This window comes from Diospyros lotus, chromosome 5 (genome assembly GCF_014633365.1).
Source record: "Diospyros lotus cultivar Yz01 chromosome 5, ASM1463336v1, whole genome shotgun sequence".
NCBI lineage: Eukaryota > Viridiplantae > Streptophyta > Magnoliopsida > Ericales > Ebenaceae > Diospyros > Diospyros lotus.
Window position 1 is genome coordinate 11,629,830 of NC_068342.1, and position 15,873 is coordinate 11,645,702.

The window sequence follows — 15,873 nt, forward strand, 5'->3', positions numbered from 1 at the left end:
AAATTGTGACATGACTAGATTATCAGTCACATAGGCACTAATCAGTCCATTATTAAGCAGCATGATAATGTTAATCCCAATCACGCATATGGAAATGCAAAGTTGTCAAAAATGAAAAATAATAAGCATAATCTTTATCTTCATTATCATATATGTAAATGGCAATTTTACTTGATCCAACGGTGCTCCAACGATACTCCAACTTGCATCACCTACTAAATGGCATGGATCAACTCTTATTAATCGCGTATGGGGGCAATAATTATGAATTTCCTTAATCATTAAGAATATTTTGATATGGATAATGGGGGAGTTGGATACATCTCTCCTATTATAACTCAACTTTGATTGAACCAGGCATACAAAACTTGGGCATCCTTGAGTAGGTGAGTTCTTTACCTTTTTTCTTGTGAGTTTTGGGGTTAATTTGAGTTACTAGGAAAACCCAAATTTGAAGCCAAACTATATATTAAAAGTGTTTAGAGGATGATTGTTGATTGTATAAATTGTTGCCTAGATAAATATCCAAGACAGGGTAAATTGGGTTTTTTAAAAATTAATATTTTTATCTTTTGCTGAAAGCTCTTAAATTGTTATCTTAGTTAAGTGGTGATTGCAACAATAATATAAATAATAAGATCAAGCAACCACAAAAACACAAAAAAAAATTATAGAAGTTCAAACTCTTACGACCTTACTCCTATCTCTCAAGACTAAGCTTGAGAGTATCACTAAAAAAAAAATAATACTAGCTTTTAGTTGGAGTTAAAACCAAACATACAATCCCTTGTGTAGGCAAGAACAATCACTAGCACACATCTAGCAAAAATCCCTCACACAATAAGTGAGTAAAAACAAACTTACAACCAAGAGGCAAAATCAAACAAGTCACCACTTGAGAGTTCCACCAACCAGCAACACTTTCAGCACTTGAAGTTTCACTCTTGTTTGAATGTTCTTTTCAATAGTTTGTTTTCTATCTCTTTGGCCTTTAAACTCACCTCATATTTATACAAACATTTTGAGATAACTAACTGTTATATATAAAGAGAAGTAAGGAACATTTTTGAAATTCAAAAAACTCTTGAACTTTTTTAGGTTGCAACTGAAACATTTCAGCATTTGTTGGGATCTTGGTTTACAAATATATTAGAAAAAAAAAATTGTGCAAAATAAAATTAACCTGGGAAAGTCAAGGAAACAACTTGATAACAAAATTAATCATAAGCTTTTCAAGACAAATAGTGTAATACCCTTGGGACGTCGTAAATAAATAAGCATAATTATAATTTTAGTGTTTATCAGTAAATTTAATAAAATTAGGTATGTATAAATTTATTTATATTGTATAGCTTAAGCATAGTTAAAAATGCCAAAAATTATATAAATATTATGTATTAAAATTGGGATTTTTATACTATTGTATAAATTCGTATATATGTATATATGTATATTATATATATAAAAAAAAATCGGAGCAGGCGCAATGGCCATGCTCTGGTCGCGCCTGCAGCAAGCTATCAGATGAGAGAGGGCACATTAATGCTAAAATGGCCGTCGGAGTGGCCTTTAGGACGCGTGGCCCCCCTTGATAGGATAACTCGTGGCCGGTTTTGGCTATAAATAGCCGCGTTCGAGCATCCCACTTCATCAGAAACTTTTACTTCCAAGATCGGGTGTTTGGGGCAGTGTTTGAGAGATTGGTGAGTAGGGTTTTAATCCTTACGTCGTGAGAAAGATTTCTAGAGCATTTGGTGGCTAACGAAACAAAGGAAGTGGGGAATCGAGGCCTTGCCGGAAAATCGCGCAACCGCTGAAGCCGCACCTTCGAACGCCAAAATGAGGTATTTTTAATTGTTTTTTCTGGATTCTGAAGCCATTTTCGAGATCATGGGGGTCGGGTTTAAGGGGGGTAGAAGCTCGTTTCGAAGCTTCGTGGTGCGGCAGGGTTACTGACAGTGAAGTGGCCGCCAGAGAAGACCTATGAAGCACAGAAACGGCTCGGAAAACTGCTCGGAGGTGCCGTTTTGGCGTTTCCGAACCGTTTCCCGTTTCGAAAACGGAAAAAACTGCCGGAAACATTTTTCGGGCCGTTTGTGTAATTTTTCAAAATATTTGGGCCGTTTCAGAATTATAAATTCTTGGCTGGAAACACGTTTCCGGCTGGAAACGCGTTTCCAGCGCACGCCATCTGCTTAGTAAGATGGCTTAGCAGTGCTTACCCAAAAAAATTATGTTGTGCCTCCTTCCCTCTCTTCTTCTTCTTCTTCCAGTTCAATCTTATTTGCTTCATCGCCGCTTCTTCTTCTTCCAGTTCAATCTCCGTCACTGCCATCTGCTTCGTCGCCGCTTCTTCTTCTTCCAGTTCAATCTCCGTCGTTGCCATCTGCTTTGTCACCGTCTGCTTCCTTCCCTTGGTTTCGATCACCCACGCCCATGCGGTCTGCTTCCAGTTTTTGTATGTATTCCTTCGCTCTGTTTTTGTATGTATTTTTTTATCTCCGTCGCTGCCATTCTTTGGCTGTTGTGATGTTTTTGTATATATTCCTTTCCTGTGTTTTTGTATATATTTTTTGATCTCTGTCGCTGCCATTCTTTGGCTGTTGTGATGTTTTTAATTTTGTATGTATTCATTCCCTGTGTTTTTGTATGTATTTTTTGATCTCCATTCCTATCATTCTTTGGCTATTGTGATGTTTTTGTGGCTGTGATGTTTTGTTTATATATTTAATTGTGGGTGTTGTGATGTTTTGTGGCTGTGATGTTTTGTTTATATATTTAATTGTGGTTGTTGTCATGTTTTTGTTGATATAATTAATTATGAATTTTATTTTATATTTATTTAAATACATTATAAAATTTATGTTTATTATTTATACTTGAATATTTTTTCTATATTAAAAATTATATTTATAAAAAAAACCCTATATTTTTTAAATTTACAGTTTACCCCGCGTTTCCGTTTCCTACCTTTTTAAGAAAATGTCGTTTCCGCGTTTCCGTTTCCTATCGGAAACGTCTCTCGTTTCCGTTTCCGTACAACCTAAGAGAAGACAACTCAGGGAGTCAAGCGTGTGGCTGCATGTGCCAGTGCGTGAGGAAGCGGTGCATGGGCCACACGCACACGCCAGGTAAGAAAATAAAGAGGAAAAAAAAAAGAAAGGAAAAAAAATCTGAAAAATTTTCAGAAAGCCTAGAATTTAATTTATGCCTTATTTTGGAAAAAAAATTGAAAAAATGCTAAATTAACTATTTATTTGGTAATTTTGTTATTATCAAAAATAGAGGGAAAATAGGAATTTAATTTGAAAAATCACAAGAAAAATCCAGAAGACTAGAAATGTTATTTTAAGAATATTAGTGAAGAAAAATGGGGTTAAATGAGGGTTTAGATATTTATTATGATTTTTTTTTAGAAAATAAGACTTAGAAAATAAGGAGAAATTGTGGAAACTATGAGAATTATGAAAAAAAATAGGAAATTGATATTCTTGAGTAAATTTAATGTTTTAGGAACCCTTGGGGCCCGAGAATTGGGAAATAACTCGTTGGACACATTTATCAAGGTTGTCACGCTTATCGAGACAGTTTAATTTTAAAATATAAGTGGTACTTCCCAACTTGATTTAGTTTTATGGAAAATGGTTGGTTGTAGGTGATTCATGTTTCAAACCCCGATTTTCGGGAATGCTTTCATCATATTGACATGCTCTAATATGTATCCATCACATAGACTGCACACATGACATGCTATGAAATGCATATGTACACATTGATATCATTGATCACGCGCATCATAGTCATAGGGAGTACGAATTGGCACCACTACTTTACCAAGGATGCCCCCATACACCCCGATTTCTAAAGAGGTGGCCGTAAAAAATGGTAGATAGTATAAAAGGTGCAGTTAACACCTACGATGAGTAAAACATTGCATACACACATGATAAAACATTTTGTACCCTTACTTAGATGGTTCATCATCTAATTTGAGTTTTTACCCCTGTAATATTCAAACGTTCCAGTCGGAACTTGTAGTGATGGTACGAAAATCAAAAATGTGTAACAACACGAGTTGTCGAGGAATGAGTAAGTGTACCATGTTTTGTTGTAGTATGAATATTTCTAGTATTATGTATAGCAAGAATGTACATTTTAAATTATCTTTGGAAGCTTATGTATCGTGAGAACTTTGTAACAAGTACTATGTTCGGTTATGTATGTATGAAATGCTATGATCAGGTTCGATTTCAACTTCTCTTTATAAAATTTTATTTAAATCTAGTGTATGAATTGTTTCGCTTGGCACTAGATAGGTCTAAGGGAATTTCAAAAATAATGTAATTTGGTATGAAAAAAAAATATAAGTCCCAAACTTCCTAACTTATAACACACCTTAAGAAGTGGGGTGTTACAAAAAGGCATGAGAGTTAGGGACAAAAAAAATTAGAATATGCAAAAGTAAGTCAAAAGCACATTTTCTCAAAAAGAGATTTAACTTTTTGCATTGGTAAATTAGGCCATGATTTTGAGGTACAAGGTAAAAGCATATTGTAAAAATATACTCTTAAAAGAGATGCAGAAAACAAGTACAATCAGAAACGATCGTTGGACTTTAGACGACTGAAGTTGCCACTTCGGTCGACCTACGTCGTCCAGTAGGCTAAATCCCAACTTCAGTCGAATAACCGATCGGCCTAAGCATAGAAACCAACATTCTGAACAACTTCACTCAACCTAAGTTAAACTTCAATCAATCTAAGATACACACAAACATTCTAGTCAACTTTAGTCGACTTAAATTAAACTTCAGTCAACCTAAGATCGAAGACTAACATTCTAGCCAACTTAAATCGACCTAACATACTTAGTCATTTCAGCATACACATTTTTTCAGTACAATGAGTTGATAAAATATATCTCTACTATAAAACTATATGTTTTGATAAAATATATTTATATCATCAAAATATTTTTGTTATCATCAAAATCTTATTTACATACCATTGAGCTTAACATAAATTTTTATGTTAAAATTCCTAATTAATTTAACATATTTTATACCCATAGGTAGTGCCTGTTAACCGATATGTGGGTTGAAAAAAGTGACATATAAAAAGTATTCTAGAAAAAAGTATTTTTATTGTATTTATTAAATTTATTTAGTAACCCTTAGAAAAAAAGTCACATGACTTCTTATCTTAGATTATCCAGATAAATTTATCTATTCCTTATTCAGATAAATTTATATTGAACTTTACAGATAAAAAAATAATAATACATACTCCAATGCATTTTAAAAAATTTAACAAATAGTCTAATAAAAATTTTTAAATATTTCCTATCCTTATCTCAACAATTTCATATCCTGATTCAAAAAGTATTTAAATTTTATTTTGATATAAGCTCGTATTACTCATTTTAATAAATACTACGGTGAAAAAATATTCAAATTTTAATAATATCGATTCTAGAAAATTGTTGTGTTGTGCGCCGCCGGCTATATAAGATTTTACACTAGCAAAATTAGAAGGGGGGCCTATGAGGGCGTGGGCCCCACTCCCTTGGATGTCCACCTTGAACAATATTTAATGTTATATAGTGTTATTCAAACAGCAGGTCACTCTTATGAATCTATTATATAGGATTATGCGAAGTAATTGAATTAAAAAATTAGTCTATTTATAACTAAAAATCACTTATCAAAAATTAATTAATTTTTGCAGGAATCATAGTTTACTGATTAAATGGATTAACTTTTTTTTATAATTTTTATTTCATTTTTAAATATTAAAAATATAAAAATAACAATTTGATATATGTAAAAAGAATTAATGTCTATTATTTCTATAGTATATATAATATATGTAGATAATTATTTGGTTAATTTTTTAATTTTAATTTGAAAGTTTGATTATGAGTTTTATTTTATTTTCATAGTATATTTGTGTTAATATTGTTATAGAAATTTTTTTAATTATAGAATAATGAGTGTCACTTAGTACATTTTTAAATCTATTGATAAATTTTATTTTGTAAATTTTAATTTTTAAAAAATAAAATAACTTATTTCTTAATAAATAATTATTTTATCACCCAATAAGACAATTATTAGAGAATTTGTTAATTATAAAATAACACACACACACACACACACATATATAACCCTCTCTCTTTTAAGACTTCAGAGTTTCTCCCTGCACTCCCACTTGCCTCCCTCCGCCGTGTCGCCGCCTCCATCCGCTGCCGTCTGTGAGGTACGTGTTCTTTGTAGTCTCTGCTTCTTTTTGTCTTTCATTCGCCGTCTTCCACCCCAAACCACCACCTCTCTCTGTCTTCCGTCGTCAGCCATCGTGACCTTCTGCTTCCCTCATCCGCCGCCGGCAACGCCGTAACCAACCCTCCTACCTTCCTCCGGCGAAAGTCACCGGAAACACCTATTTCCCGACCTTCCATCTCTTGCGGCCTGATCTTCCGGAAACCGGCGCTTCCCAACCCGCTGGCTTCCGCCGTCGGCCGCCGCGACCGTTCGCCTCCTCCGCCGCCGGCAACACCCACAACCCAGCCTCCTCTCGTCCTCCGCCGAAGGTCACCGGAAACCACCCTTTCCACGACCTTCCATCTCCTGCAGCCAGATCTGCATCGCAACTCCCTGTCTTCCGCGGAAGGCCTTCTCCGACCCCTCGCCTCCACCGTTATCCGCCCCTTCTCTGAAGCAGGTACCACCGCGACCCACCCTCTTCTCTTCCGCCGGCGGCAAACTCCGCAAACCACCCCTCCCTCTCTTCCATTCCTCTGTCTGCAAAACATTGTTTCTTGAAAAATCCTTCTCCTATGTGTTTGTCCAGAATGCCTGATTGCATTGGGTTTTGCATTGCAGTTTTTTTATTTGTTTGGATTTAAATCTGAAATGGAAAATCATATTTTGCTTGTTGATTGAGGTTTCTGTTGCAGTCATATTGTGTTGATAAACGTTCTTTAGCATGTTGTGTTTTGGAAAAATCCTCTTATCACCGAAATTAGCCGAATACTCACCCCTATTGCAATGCCGTATTATGAGATTGTTAGTTAATGAAACTTTGGTTTGTAGCCAGCTGAATATTGTCAGTGGCTACATTCTATTTTTTTCTCAAAATATGCACTCAGAATGATTTTAATTGCTATTGGGTAGGAAAAAGAGGGAATTATCTTGCTTTGCAGTGAAATATGCTGAACAGGGGAAAATTAAGAACAAAAAAAGGAAAAGGAAAAAAAGATGCCAACAAAAAGAAGACTCAAGTGAGGTTGACCTTATGCATCACCTTAAAATTGAAACAGAACAAGTGTGATTCTTTCATGGAGCTTTGTGTAGAAATGGGAACACGATTGATTAGAAGAGCATGCTGTTACGTAGAAAGAAATAAGCTGAAAGATTTTTAGATGCTTTAATGAATAGAAGAACATAAACTCTGTAAAAAGGTCATATTTAGATTTTTTTTAATGGGGTCTCATTGGCATTTACTATCAGTAACTATCAGCAAATACAGTGTCTTTTGACACCAATTCAATATTGTTTTTTTCCTCCTAAAATAATGGATATAAATTTAGTAATGCCATATCACCTTCATAGTTTGATTTTGTCTTGATAATTAATTATGATATTTCATAGTTAAACCATTTCTCTTTTTATTATTCACGTAGTTGTCAGTTTTATTCTATTGATGTAGGCAGACTTGTTCTTTATTGCTTGTAGTGATTTCCTATTGTCTACTGTTGCTCCATAAGTTTCTGTTGTTTGTTCCTAATGAGCTAGTGGTCTAGTTTGCATGTGCATTAGTGTAAAAGTTAATGATTTAATGGTTCTTTTTTATTGTAGGCTATAAAAATGGGCAGATTCTCAAAGCGGCCAAGAAAACAAGAAAGTGACAATAGTTTGCAAGATGAAAGTGAAGAAGAGATTCTAAATGTAAAGTACTAAGTTTTGACTTTTTTTTTGGCTATATCAATATTCTTATTTTCCCGATTATTATTTGTAACCATGCTTTGGTCACGCAGATAGAGAATGAATATGACAATGATGACAACGAATATAGTGGTGACAGTGAGGAGGAAAACACGGATAGTGAAGATGGTGCCGGGCAAAATGATAACCAAAGAGATGGTGAGATGGAAGATCTCAACAAAGAATTGACTGATCTGCGTCAACAGGAGCAGTAAGGCCCCCTTTAAGCATAATGCACTCACATGAATCAGATTTTTTCATGTGGATTTGGTTATGCCATTATACCATCTAACCAAGCATATCAAAAAAAACGAGAAAAGAGAAAGAGACACTTAAGCTGTATCCAATTTTTGGTCTTTTTTTTAGAATATGATAATTTTAGGGTGTTGGATTTCTTCAATTTCATAATATGGTGTAATTGTTATCAAAACATATGATAATGGGTTGGTTAACAAATTTAGTAAATAATTTGGAGAAATGCAGTAATAATTTTGGCAGCAGAACAAAAAATTAAGTCAATAAATTAACAGATATTCTAGTCCTTCCTATAAAAAAAGTCTTTTATTGAAATGGAAGCCAATCAATCAATTCCATAATGAACTAGTTAATAATTTTGACTAAAATAACTAAAGGGGGAGTTCTTATTTCATTAGGTCAAGTTATTGACCTTAATTGATCGTATGATTCATATCTGAATCAAGTGCTGTGTTTCAGTATTTTTCTTTATCCTTGCTCTATAGATAGAAATTATTGTAATAGTAATGATAATTGAAATTTGGATTTTTGGCATCTTGATAAATATCATGGTTAATAACTATGTATTCACTTTTTACTAGTAACTTATTCATATTATTTGATCAATTGTGACGTCTTGATTTGAATATTGAAAGTATTTAGAAAAGGCTTTTGCTACAGAAAGGATTGATTTCAAGATATGTTAGAATAATTTATGGAAACAATAATTCTGATAAGATTTTTCTGTTTAAGATAAGTTATCTAAAAGCTATTATAAGGGCAATTTTTGGTTTTCCAAGTTCCCGTGTAATTGTAGTACAACTATAGCAGTGAATGTAGTTCTTGTACATTATGATATATTCTCATTCGCAGCCTTAAGTGCACAGTTTATTTAATATTTTGGGCCATTAAAAGGTAGAAAAATAACTCACTTTACTGTTTTCTACTTAATTTACGAATGCCCTTACTTTCTCTGTGGTTCTTTCTTTTATCTCAAGGTTTTGTAATAAAAGCATCTCTAATTACAGTGCAATCCAAATTAGTTTTTGACAAAAATTATGGTACTCTTGTTTAAAAAAAAAAAACATTCTTGTGTATGACTTAGTTGACATAATCACTGTTAAATACTTTGTCAGGAGGAGGACGACAATAGTAATCTCCTCCAGCAGGATAGATGATTAAACTCTCATGTTGTCGGTTACTGATGCTGTTTGACAAGAGATGGTTTTTCTCTTAGTTAATTATGATATTCCACAATGATTTATTCTCAAGGTCCTTAAGTGGTGTCCTGCTAGCTGACTTTCTTTGCTTATTACCCACTTTGTCCGTTATTGATACTGTATAAAAGAGTGTTTTGTTCCCAAAGTCCTTAGGTGGAGCCTGCAAGATAATGTTCTTTGCTTCCTATATCCACAACATAGCTTTTTTGTATGTATCTCCTACAAACACTAACTCCTAGGGTTAAGTTTATTTGTACACTAAGAATCATAGGAAAGGGTGGAAAAGGTCATGTAGAATTGCACCTTATTTATCAGTCATGAATTTGAAATGTATATTTATATGTGCGTGTATATATATTTTTGAAGAATTAGGAGTGTTATAGAATTGAATTAATTATATGAATACCCATGATCTGCTATTTATGCAGTAGTGATTTTTAATCACTTCTTCTACAGGGGTATATTGAGGAATCTGAAGCGCCAGAAGGATGAGGATCTGCTGAAAGGTCAAGCAGTCAAAAACCAGAAGGTAAAATGCCATTGATCTTGTTCATGATGCCTGTGTCAGATTGCTGAATCTGACAAGGGGTATTTGAGGGGAAACCAATTGAAATTAAGAGAAAGAGAAGGGGGAGAGAGAACGGAGAGAAAGAGAGAGAGAAGAAGAAGATAGGAGAGAATTAGAGAGAATATTCAATCGATTTCATTCATCAATAATCCATCTTCCTGATGTGGCCCTATAGATAGGCTCACAGCTGCTACCATGTGCGATATAACAGATTTGTAACCGCATCAGCTACAGGAAAAAAAGATAAAAGAGAAAATATCCATAACAGACTATAGGAGGCACAATTACATAGCTACCCCTGGTATGTGACAGCCTCCTTTTATAAGATTGTCTCCCTCCTTCCAGTGAACATAAGCACTTCCAGTAATGGACCTAGCTTGTGATGTCTTGATTAATTTCTTCTTTCCATTTGGCAACCCTTTTTTACTCAAACTGTAGAGGCTGTATGGTTATGGTTGTCTATGTGGGAATTATTGGTGCCTATTGATTTTAGACAGAAAAACTCCTCACTTTATTATTTAGATTGGACAAATTTATACACGAATGGTAATTGCTCATATAGGAGTTTAGACAGAAAAACTCCTAGTATGTAGTTACTCTTCTTGGTGGTTTGTTTCTATTGCAGCTTTCTGCAAAATTTTTCTGTATATTTTCTAAAATATTAATCAAACATTCTCTTTTCTTACCTGCCAGGCCCTCTGGGATAAGACTCTTGAGTTGCGATTCTTGCTGCAAAAAGCATTCTCAAATTCAAATAGACTCCCAAAGGTCTGATTGGTTGATATCTTGCTTGTCTGTTCTTGTTTTTATTTCTACTGGAACCTTTAATTCGAGACATGGTGAAATTTCCAGGAGCCTGTTAGATCTTCATTTTGTGATTCAGACAGTAAAGTGAATGAAGCCTATTCAGAGTTGATTACCTCATCTAAGGAGACTTTGGATTCTTTACTGGAGTTACAGGAAGTATGACATTTCACTAAGATGGTCTTACATGCTCTCCCTTATTTTCTCTTTTTCTTGTGTGTTTTGTGAAAAAATGTTTATTTTGTCAGGCGTTACTGGAGAAGAATCCCTCCATTGCTCAAGAGAAAGATGGTATGGCATGTAAACTTATGCAGTATTACATTCCAAAACATGAATTTTTGGCATTACTTACTTTTGAGGTTCTTCATAGCTCTAATTCTTTGCGCTCCTTGACCTTGGTTGTGGCTCAAAATAGCTAGGGAAGGGCATTCAGATCCCTTTCTAGTCGATGAATAGAATATCATATGTTATCCTCACGGAAGGGAACAATATTTTTTCTCTCTGTTGTTGTGTTGCTGGTGAGATGCAGGATACGGTCAGTCCACTGACAGGAGCCTGGATCCCTATTGTTAAGAGCATATGTCCTATGGTTGGAATGACCTTTGTTGAAATGGATTGGATTCCTGTAAACCAGTTGATATCTCTAGAGTCTCCTATAGCTTTGAGAGTTACCAAAAATTGGTAGAACCTTTTTAACCTCATAATTTAGAAATATCTTATTAACGACTTAAATGTCTCTTTACAAGAGTCTTCAACTGATAATTGAGTCCTCTTAGAGTGATATTTTTGGATATTAGTGACTTTTTCAGTACTTGTTTTTTGTGATCCATTACTTTTTGGGTTCTAATTTTCTGGTTCGCCTTATATTCATTGCAAAATGATGATTGTGTATTTACACATCCCTGATGGTTTCTGGTTCATCATGCTTATGACAAATGTGAATTTATAACGAAGGTAACTCTGGGGAACCACTCAAACATTTAGCAGCTTCTAGTGGGCCTACTGAAGAAGATGAAGAATGGTCTCTGATTTCTGAAATGCATGCAAGGTACTTTACCATAATGTACTTGATGATTACTTGCTATTTGAACTGAGCAATTACATATAATAATAATAAACTGACAGTAGCAAATTTCATTTACATGCATCACGTCAGATTTGTTCAACAGTATTTTTTTTTTCCGGCGCGGGGGGGGGGGGGGGGGGGGGTGGATTCTAGATACGTCATGTGTGCTGCCCATGCTGTAGAGTTAAACATTGGTTCTGTATGTCAAGCTCAAAAATTTCACCTGCTTGCTTCACTTGGTGCACCAAGCTGTATGCATAGCTTTGCCCGCCTTCATTTATTACTAGAGTGATAAAATCCTTTTGGGGCCTATTTGAGAATGCTTATCACACCATCAGAGCAAAAAAACATGCGCCATTCATTATTCCCTGTTATCTGAAGTATTGACAAGAAGAACCATATGTGCCGAGTGTTATGTTACACAACTTTTTTATAATACATGTAGTGTTGAAACTTCGAAGCTGTGAAATTCTGGACAGTAGCATCAATTAACTTATTTTTTCCTTTTGAATTTTGTCCTACTTGCTGCTTTTTGGTCTTCTCCCCAGTCGCATTTTTGCATATTTTGTCCAGTCCACATATATTCAACAATTTCAATTTGACTGAGACTGTTGGTGCTCGTGTTGTAGAATAGCTTCTTTTAGGGACAAATCTATAGATAGGTGGCAGAGAAAGACACAAGTGACAACCGGTGCTGCTGCCTTTAAAAGCAAATTGCATGCATTCAACCAGGTTTGCTTCTTGAATTCAATTGATATTTTTCTGCTCTTAGACATGATATCAAACTCACTTCATTTATTGATTCTCCTACAGAATATTAGTGAGCAAGTTGCTGCTTATATGAGAGATCCAAGTAGAATGATAAAGGGAATGCAACAAAACCAGTCAACTGTTGCTATATTTGGGACTGTAAGTTCACAAGTCTGGTTTTCTGTTCGTTCCCATAGGAGTGCATTTTGAATGTGATTATGTTTAATATATGTAAGGTAAGTTTTCCTTTTCATATTTTGTCTGTATGCTAAATCATTAATTTCTAATGTCAGGTTCCAGAAGCAGAGAGCAATACTGCAGAACAGGTCCAAATTTAATTTGGTGACTTATTAGGGAGTGTTTTTTAAGGCCCCCAGTCCCCTGACCCTGCAGAAACAAACAAAGGTTTCTGTAGTGGCTATTTAGTTTAACTTAAAAGTGTTAAAATTATGTAAATGCTGTTGAAAAAGAATCTGGTGTAAAACTTTGCCACATTGTTCTCATGCATGGATTCATGTTGTCAATGTGACTTTTAGAAGTCAATAGGCATTATGAATGCTATGCCACCAATCCTAACTTGGTTAGGATGAGGTGTAGTTGACGATGATGTTGAAATGGAATCCAATTTATGGCTTGTTGGAACATCCTGCAGAATTTCTGAAGCTTGTATGGAAATCAATGTATCACATCTGGTATTAATAAAGAAAAGATAGTTTGTGATGCTGCTAGAAGAAGATATTAGGGTATAGTCATCAGCTGTTTAGAGGCGATACCAAACTAAATTTTAGCTGCTAAACTCGTTTTTGTTCGTTTTAATCTGGTCGATATAAGGTAACTCATTGCTGCTCTCTGATCAGGAATTGAGAGCGAATGGTGACCCAGAGCTGTTGGATGACTCTGAATTTTATCAGCAATTACTGAAGGAATTTTTTGAGACATTTGATGGGACAACATCTGGTAAAGTACTCCAGTCAAATTATACTAAATGGAGAAACTAACCAAGTTACAAATGCAGAATTTCTTGGTGCTTATGAACAAACTCTGACACAAAGAACCTAACTGATTTAAGACCTTGAGCCAAATCAAGCTATATTATCCTTAATTTTAAGCTTCACTCAGCTCTTGTGTAGCTAGATTTACAAGCTCTTTTGTTGATTACTATGTTCAACTGCGTAGGACGTTACAAGAAGTTATCAATTCAAATATTAGTCAAAATATAAATATGGGACCAAATGATCTCAGAACAAATTTTTATGCCCTGTATCGCTTTCATGAAAGGTTAAAAAACACAAATGTAGCGCATGCGTATACTTCTCATGGCACATGGAATAAATTACTGTAGACCCTATTACATAAATTTTCATTACATTTTCATTAATTGTTGACCATAAATGTTTTGTTCTAACCAAAACAATCATCCAACCAATGATTAGTCCCCTACCTAACTCTCTCTCAGGTCAAATTACTCTGCCCTTCATCCAGTCCTCAGGTTCTCCAGTGTTATTACATACTTGATTAGTTTATCAGCAACCCATCCAAGTTGGTATCACCTATCAACAGTAATATAAAGGAGCTCCAATGAACATTTTTACAATCTGAAGTCAGAAATTTTAGTCTTAAATTCTAAAGGGTTAGTTATTTACCAAAAAAAAGATCCCACTTTTTACAGGGTTTCTGATTATGTACCAAACTTTAATTTTTTCAATTCTAGGACCAGTCTTTCAATTTATTCCAAATTTGTACCTTTGTCTGTCTTATGTTAAAACAATCCTCATTTAAATGACGTGGCTTATAAACAGGTAACAATTTTGAATGTTATGTTTATTCACTTTATAGAAGGTACTAAATTCTTAGTTGGCATTACCCTACTGTTTGATTTGGTCTATCCTATTTAGGAGATAGGAGATTTGAAGGGAAGTGGGGGCATTTCCTGCCACCTCATTGGCCAGTTCATCTTTTTTAAATCCATGTCATTTATTGACTATGACAAGTCAATGATTAATCTCCTCTTTTAACAACAGACTTAATGGCAGTACATATTCGAGACAAATTAAAAGTCTAGTCCTAATATTGAAAAAAGTAAAAATTCGATACATAATTAAAAACACAGTAAAACATGGGTCTTTTTTGGGGTAATTAACCTAACCCTGAAGTATTCGCTTTTTTGGCGTCATGCTTCTTGGAATGATGGATGTTGATTGTGGCATACCATCTTTTTCTGGAATTCATTCCATCTTTTCATTTTTTACCAATGCACAGAAACAGCCTTTTATGCTATCAAGAGAATGCAAACAAAGAAAAGGAAAATCGTTGACCGACGGGCCTCAAAGAGTCGCAAGATCAGGTAAGCATTGTCTTGTACTTAGGTTCTCATCTCCTGCCAATTCATCTCTTTGTTTATAGTAACATATCAAATCTTAATTCTACTAAGTGAGGTGGGTTCATCTCTTCGCGTACTATTCTATTTTATTTATATTCACTATTGGAATGTTTTGCAGGTATCATGTGCATGAAAAGATTGTTAACTTCATGGCTCCTCAGCCTATGAGCCTTCCGCCAATGGCACCTACGTTATTCGAAAATTTGTTTGGCCTGAAAACCCAGAAACCTGCCCCCAGCAGAATACTTCCTTCATAGCCAACGACCATGAGCAAACCCAAACATGACGTGACGGGGCTTTATAATTTTGTAAGCTTAGTCAGATATTGTTTGTCACTACTGAAAAAGATCTTAGCTTATTTGCCATTGATTTCTTCCGTACTTGTATGTGAAAATTAAATAGAAATCATTACACTCTGTCCTTTCAAGCCCCAATCGAGTTCCATTGTCATTCTTAGGGATGTAAATTGGTGCTAATTAACTCCATTTATATGTTTATTATAATAAAAATTTAAAAGAAAATCTTGTACTTCATTTTTATACATATTTTTCGCATAAAATGGAATTAGTTGGATTTGTTGGGGACCTATTCCCATCCCGGGTCAATTCTCACGATAAAATCATCGAATTGCTTGGGACTTGCATATGACTTGTTTAACTTTCACTCTTCAGTTTTCTGGCTTTACCAATTGAAATTTTAGGAGAAGAAACCAAAGAAAATGTTATTTGTCTGTGTGCGCGCGTGTTTGTAACCAGCAAAAGGTGTTGCTATGGTCAATTTTGTTTGGTTTCGTTGTCAATTTCAACCAGGGCTAGCAGTAGCAGTCGACTTGTGCCTCTCTTGTTCTTATGTGCTGCTGCATTTGGTTGC

The 15,873-nt window shown here is 34.8% G+C and overlaps 1 protein-coding gene across 1 annotated transcript; it reads left to right on the top strand.

The window, feature by feature from the left end:
- Positions 1 to 6,471: 6,471 nt before the first annotated feature.
- LOC127802781 (uncharacterized) lies at positions 6,472 to 15,538 on the top strand. The gene is made up of 14 exons (XM_052338800.1): positions 6,472 to 6,719; positions 7,856 to 7,945; positions 8,035 to 8,192; positions 9,892 to 9,964; positions 10,697 to 10,771; positions 10,856 to 10,966; positions 11,056 to 11,098; positions 11,762 to 11,855; positions 12,503 to 12,605; positions 12,687 to 12,782; positions 12,917 to 12,949; positions 13,481 to 13,580; positions 14,883 to 14,967; positions 15,122 to 15,538. Exons 2-14 carry the CDS (start codon positions 7,865 to 7,867, stop codon positions 15,258 to 15,260), a joined length of 1,191 nt encoding a protein of 396 aa, XP_052194760.1. The 5' UTR covers positions 6,472 to 6,719; positions 7,856 to 7,864; the 3' UTR covers positions 15,261 to 15,538.
- Positions 15,539 to 15,873: the final 335 nt, after the last annotated feature.

Excerpts from the sequence above, each read along its gene's own strand:
- LOC127802781 (XM_052338800.1), top strand. The coding sequence starts at position 7,865 with ATGGGCAGATTCTCAAAGCGGCCAAGAAAACAAGAAAGTGACAATAGT. Across the intron at positions 10,772-10,855 it reads ATTCAAATAGACTCCCAAAG|GAGCCTGTTAGATCTTCATT; the intron begins GTCTGATTGGTT and ends TGAAATTTCCAG. Across the intron at positions 11,099-11,761 it reads CATTGCTCAAGAGAAAGATG|GTAACTCTGGGGAACCACTC; the intron begins GTATGGCATGTA and ends TTTATAACGAAG.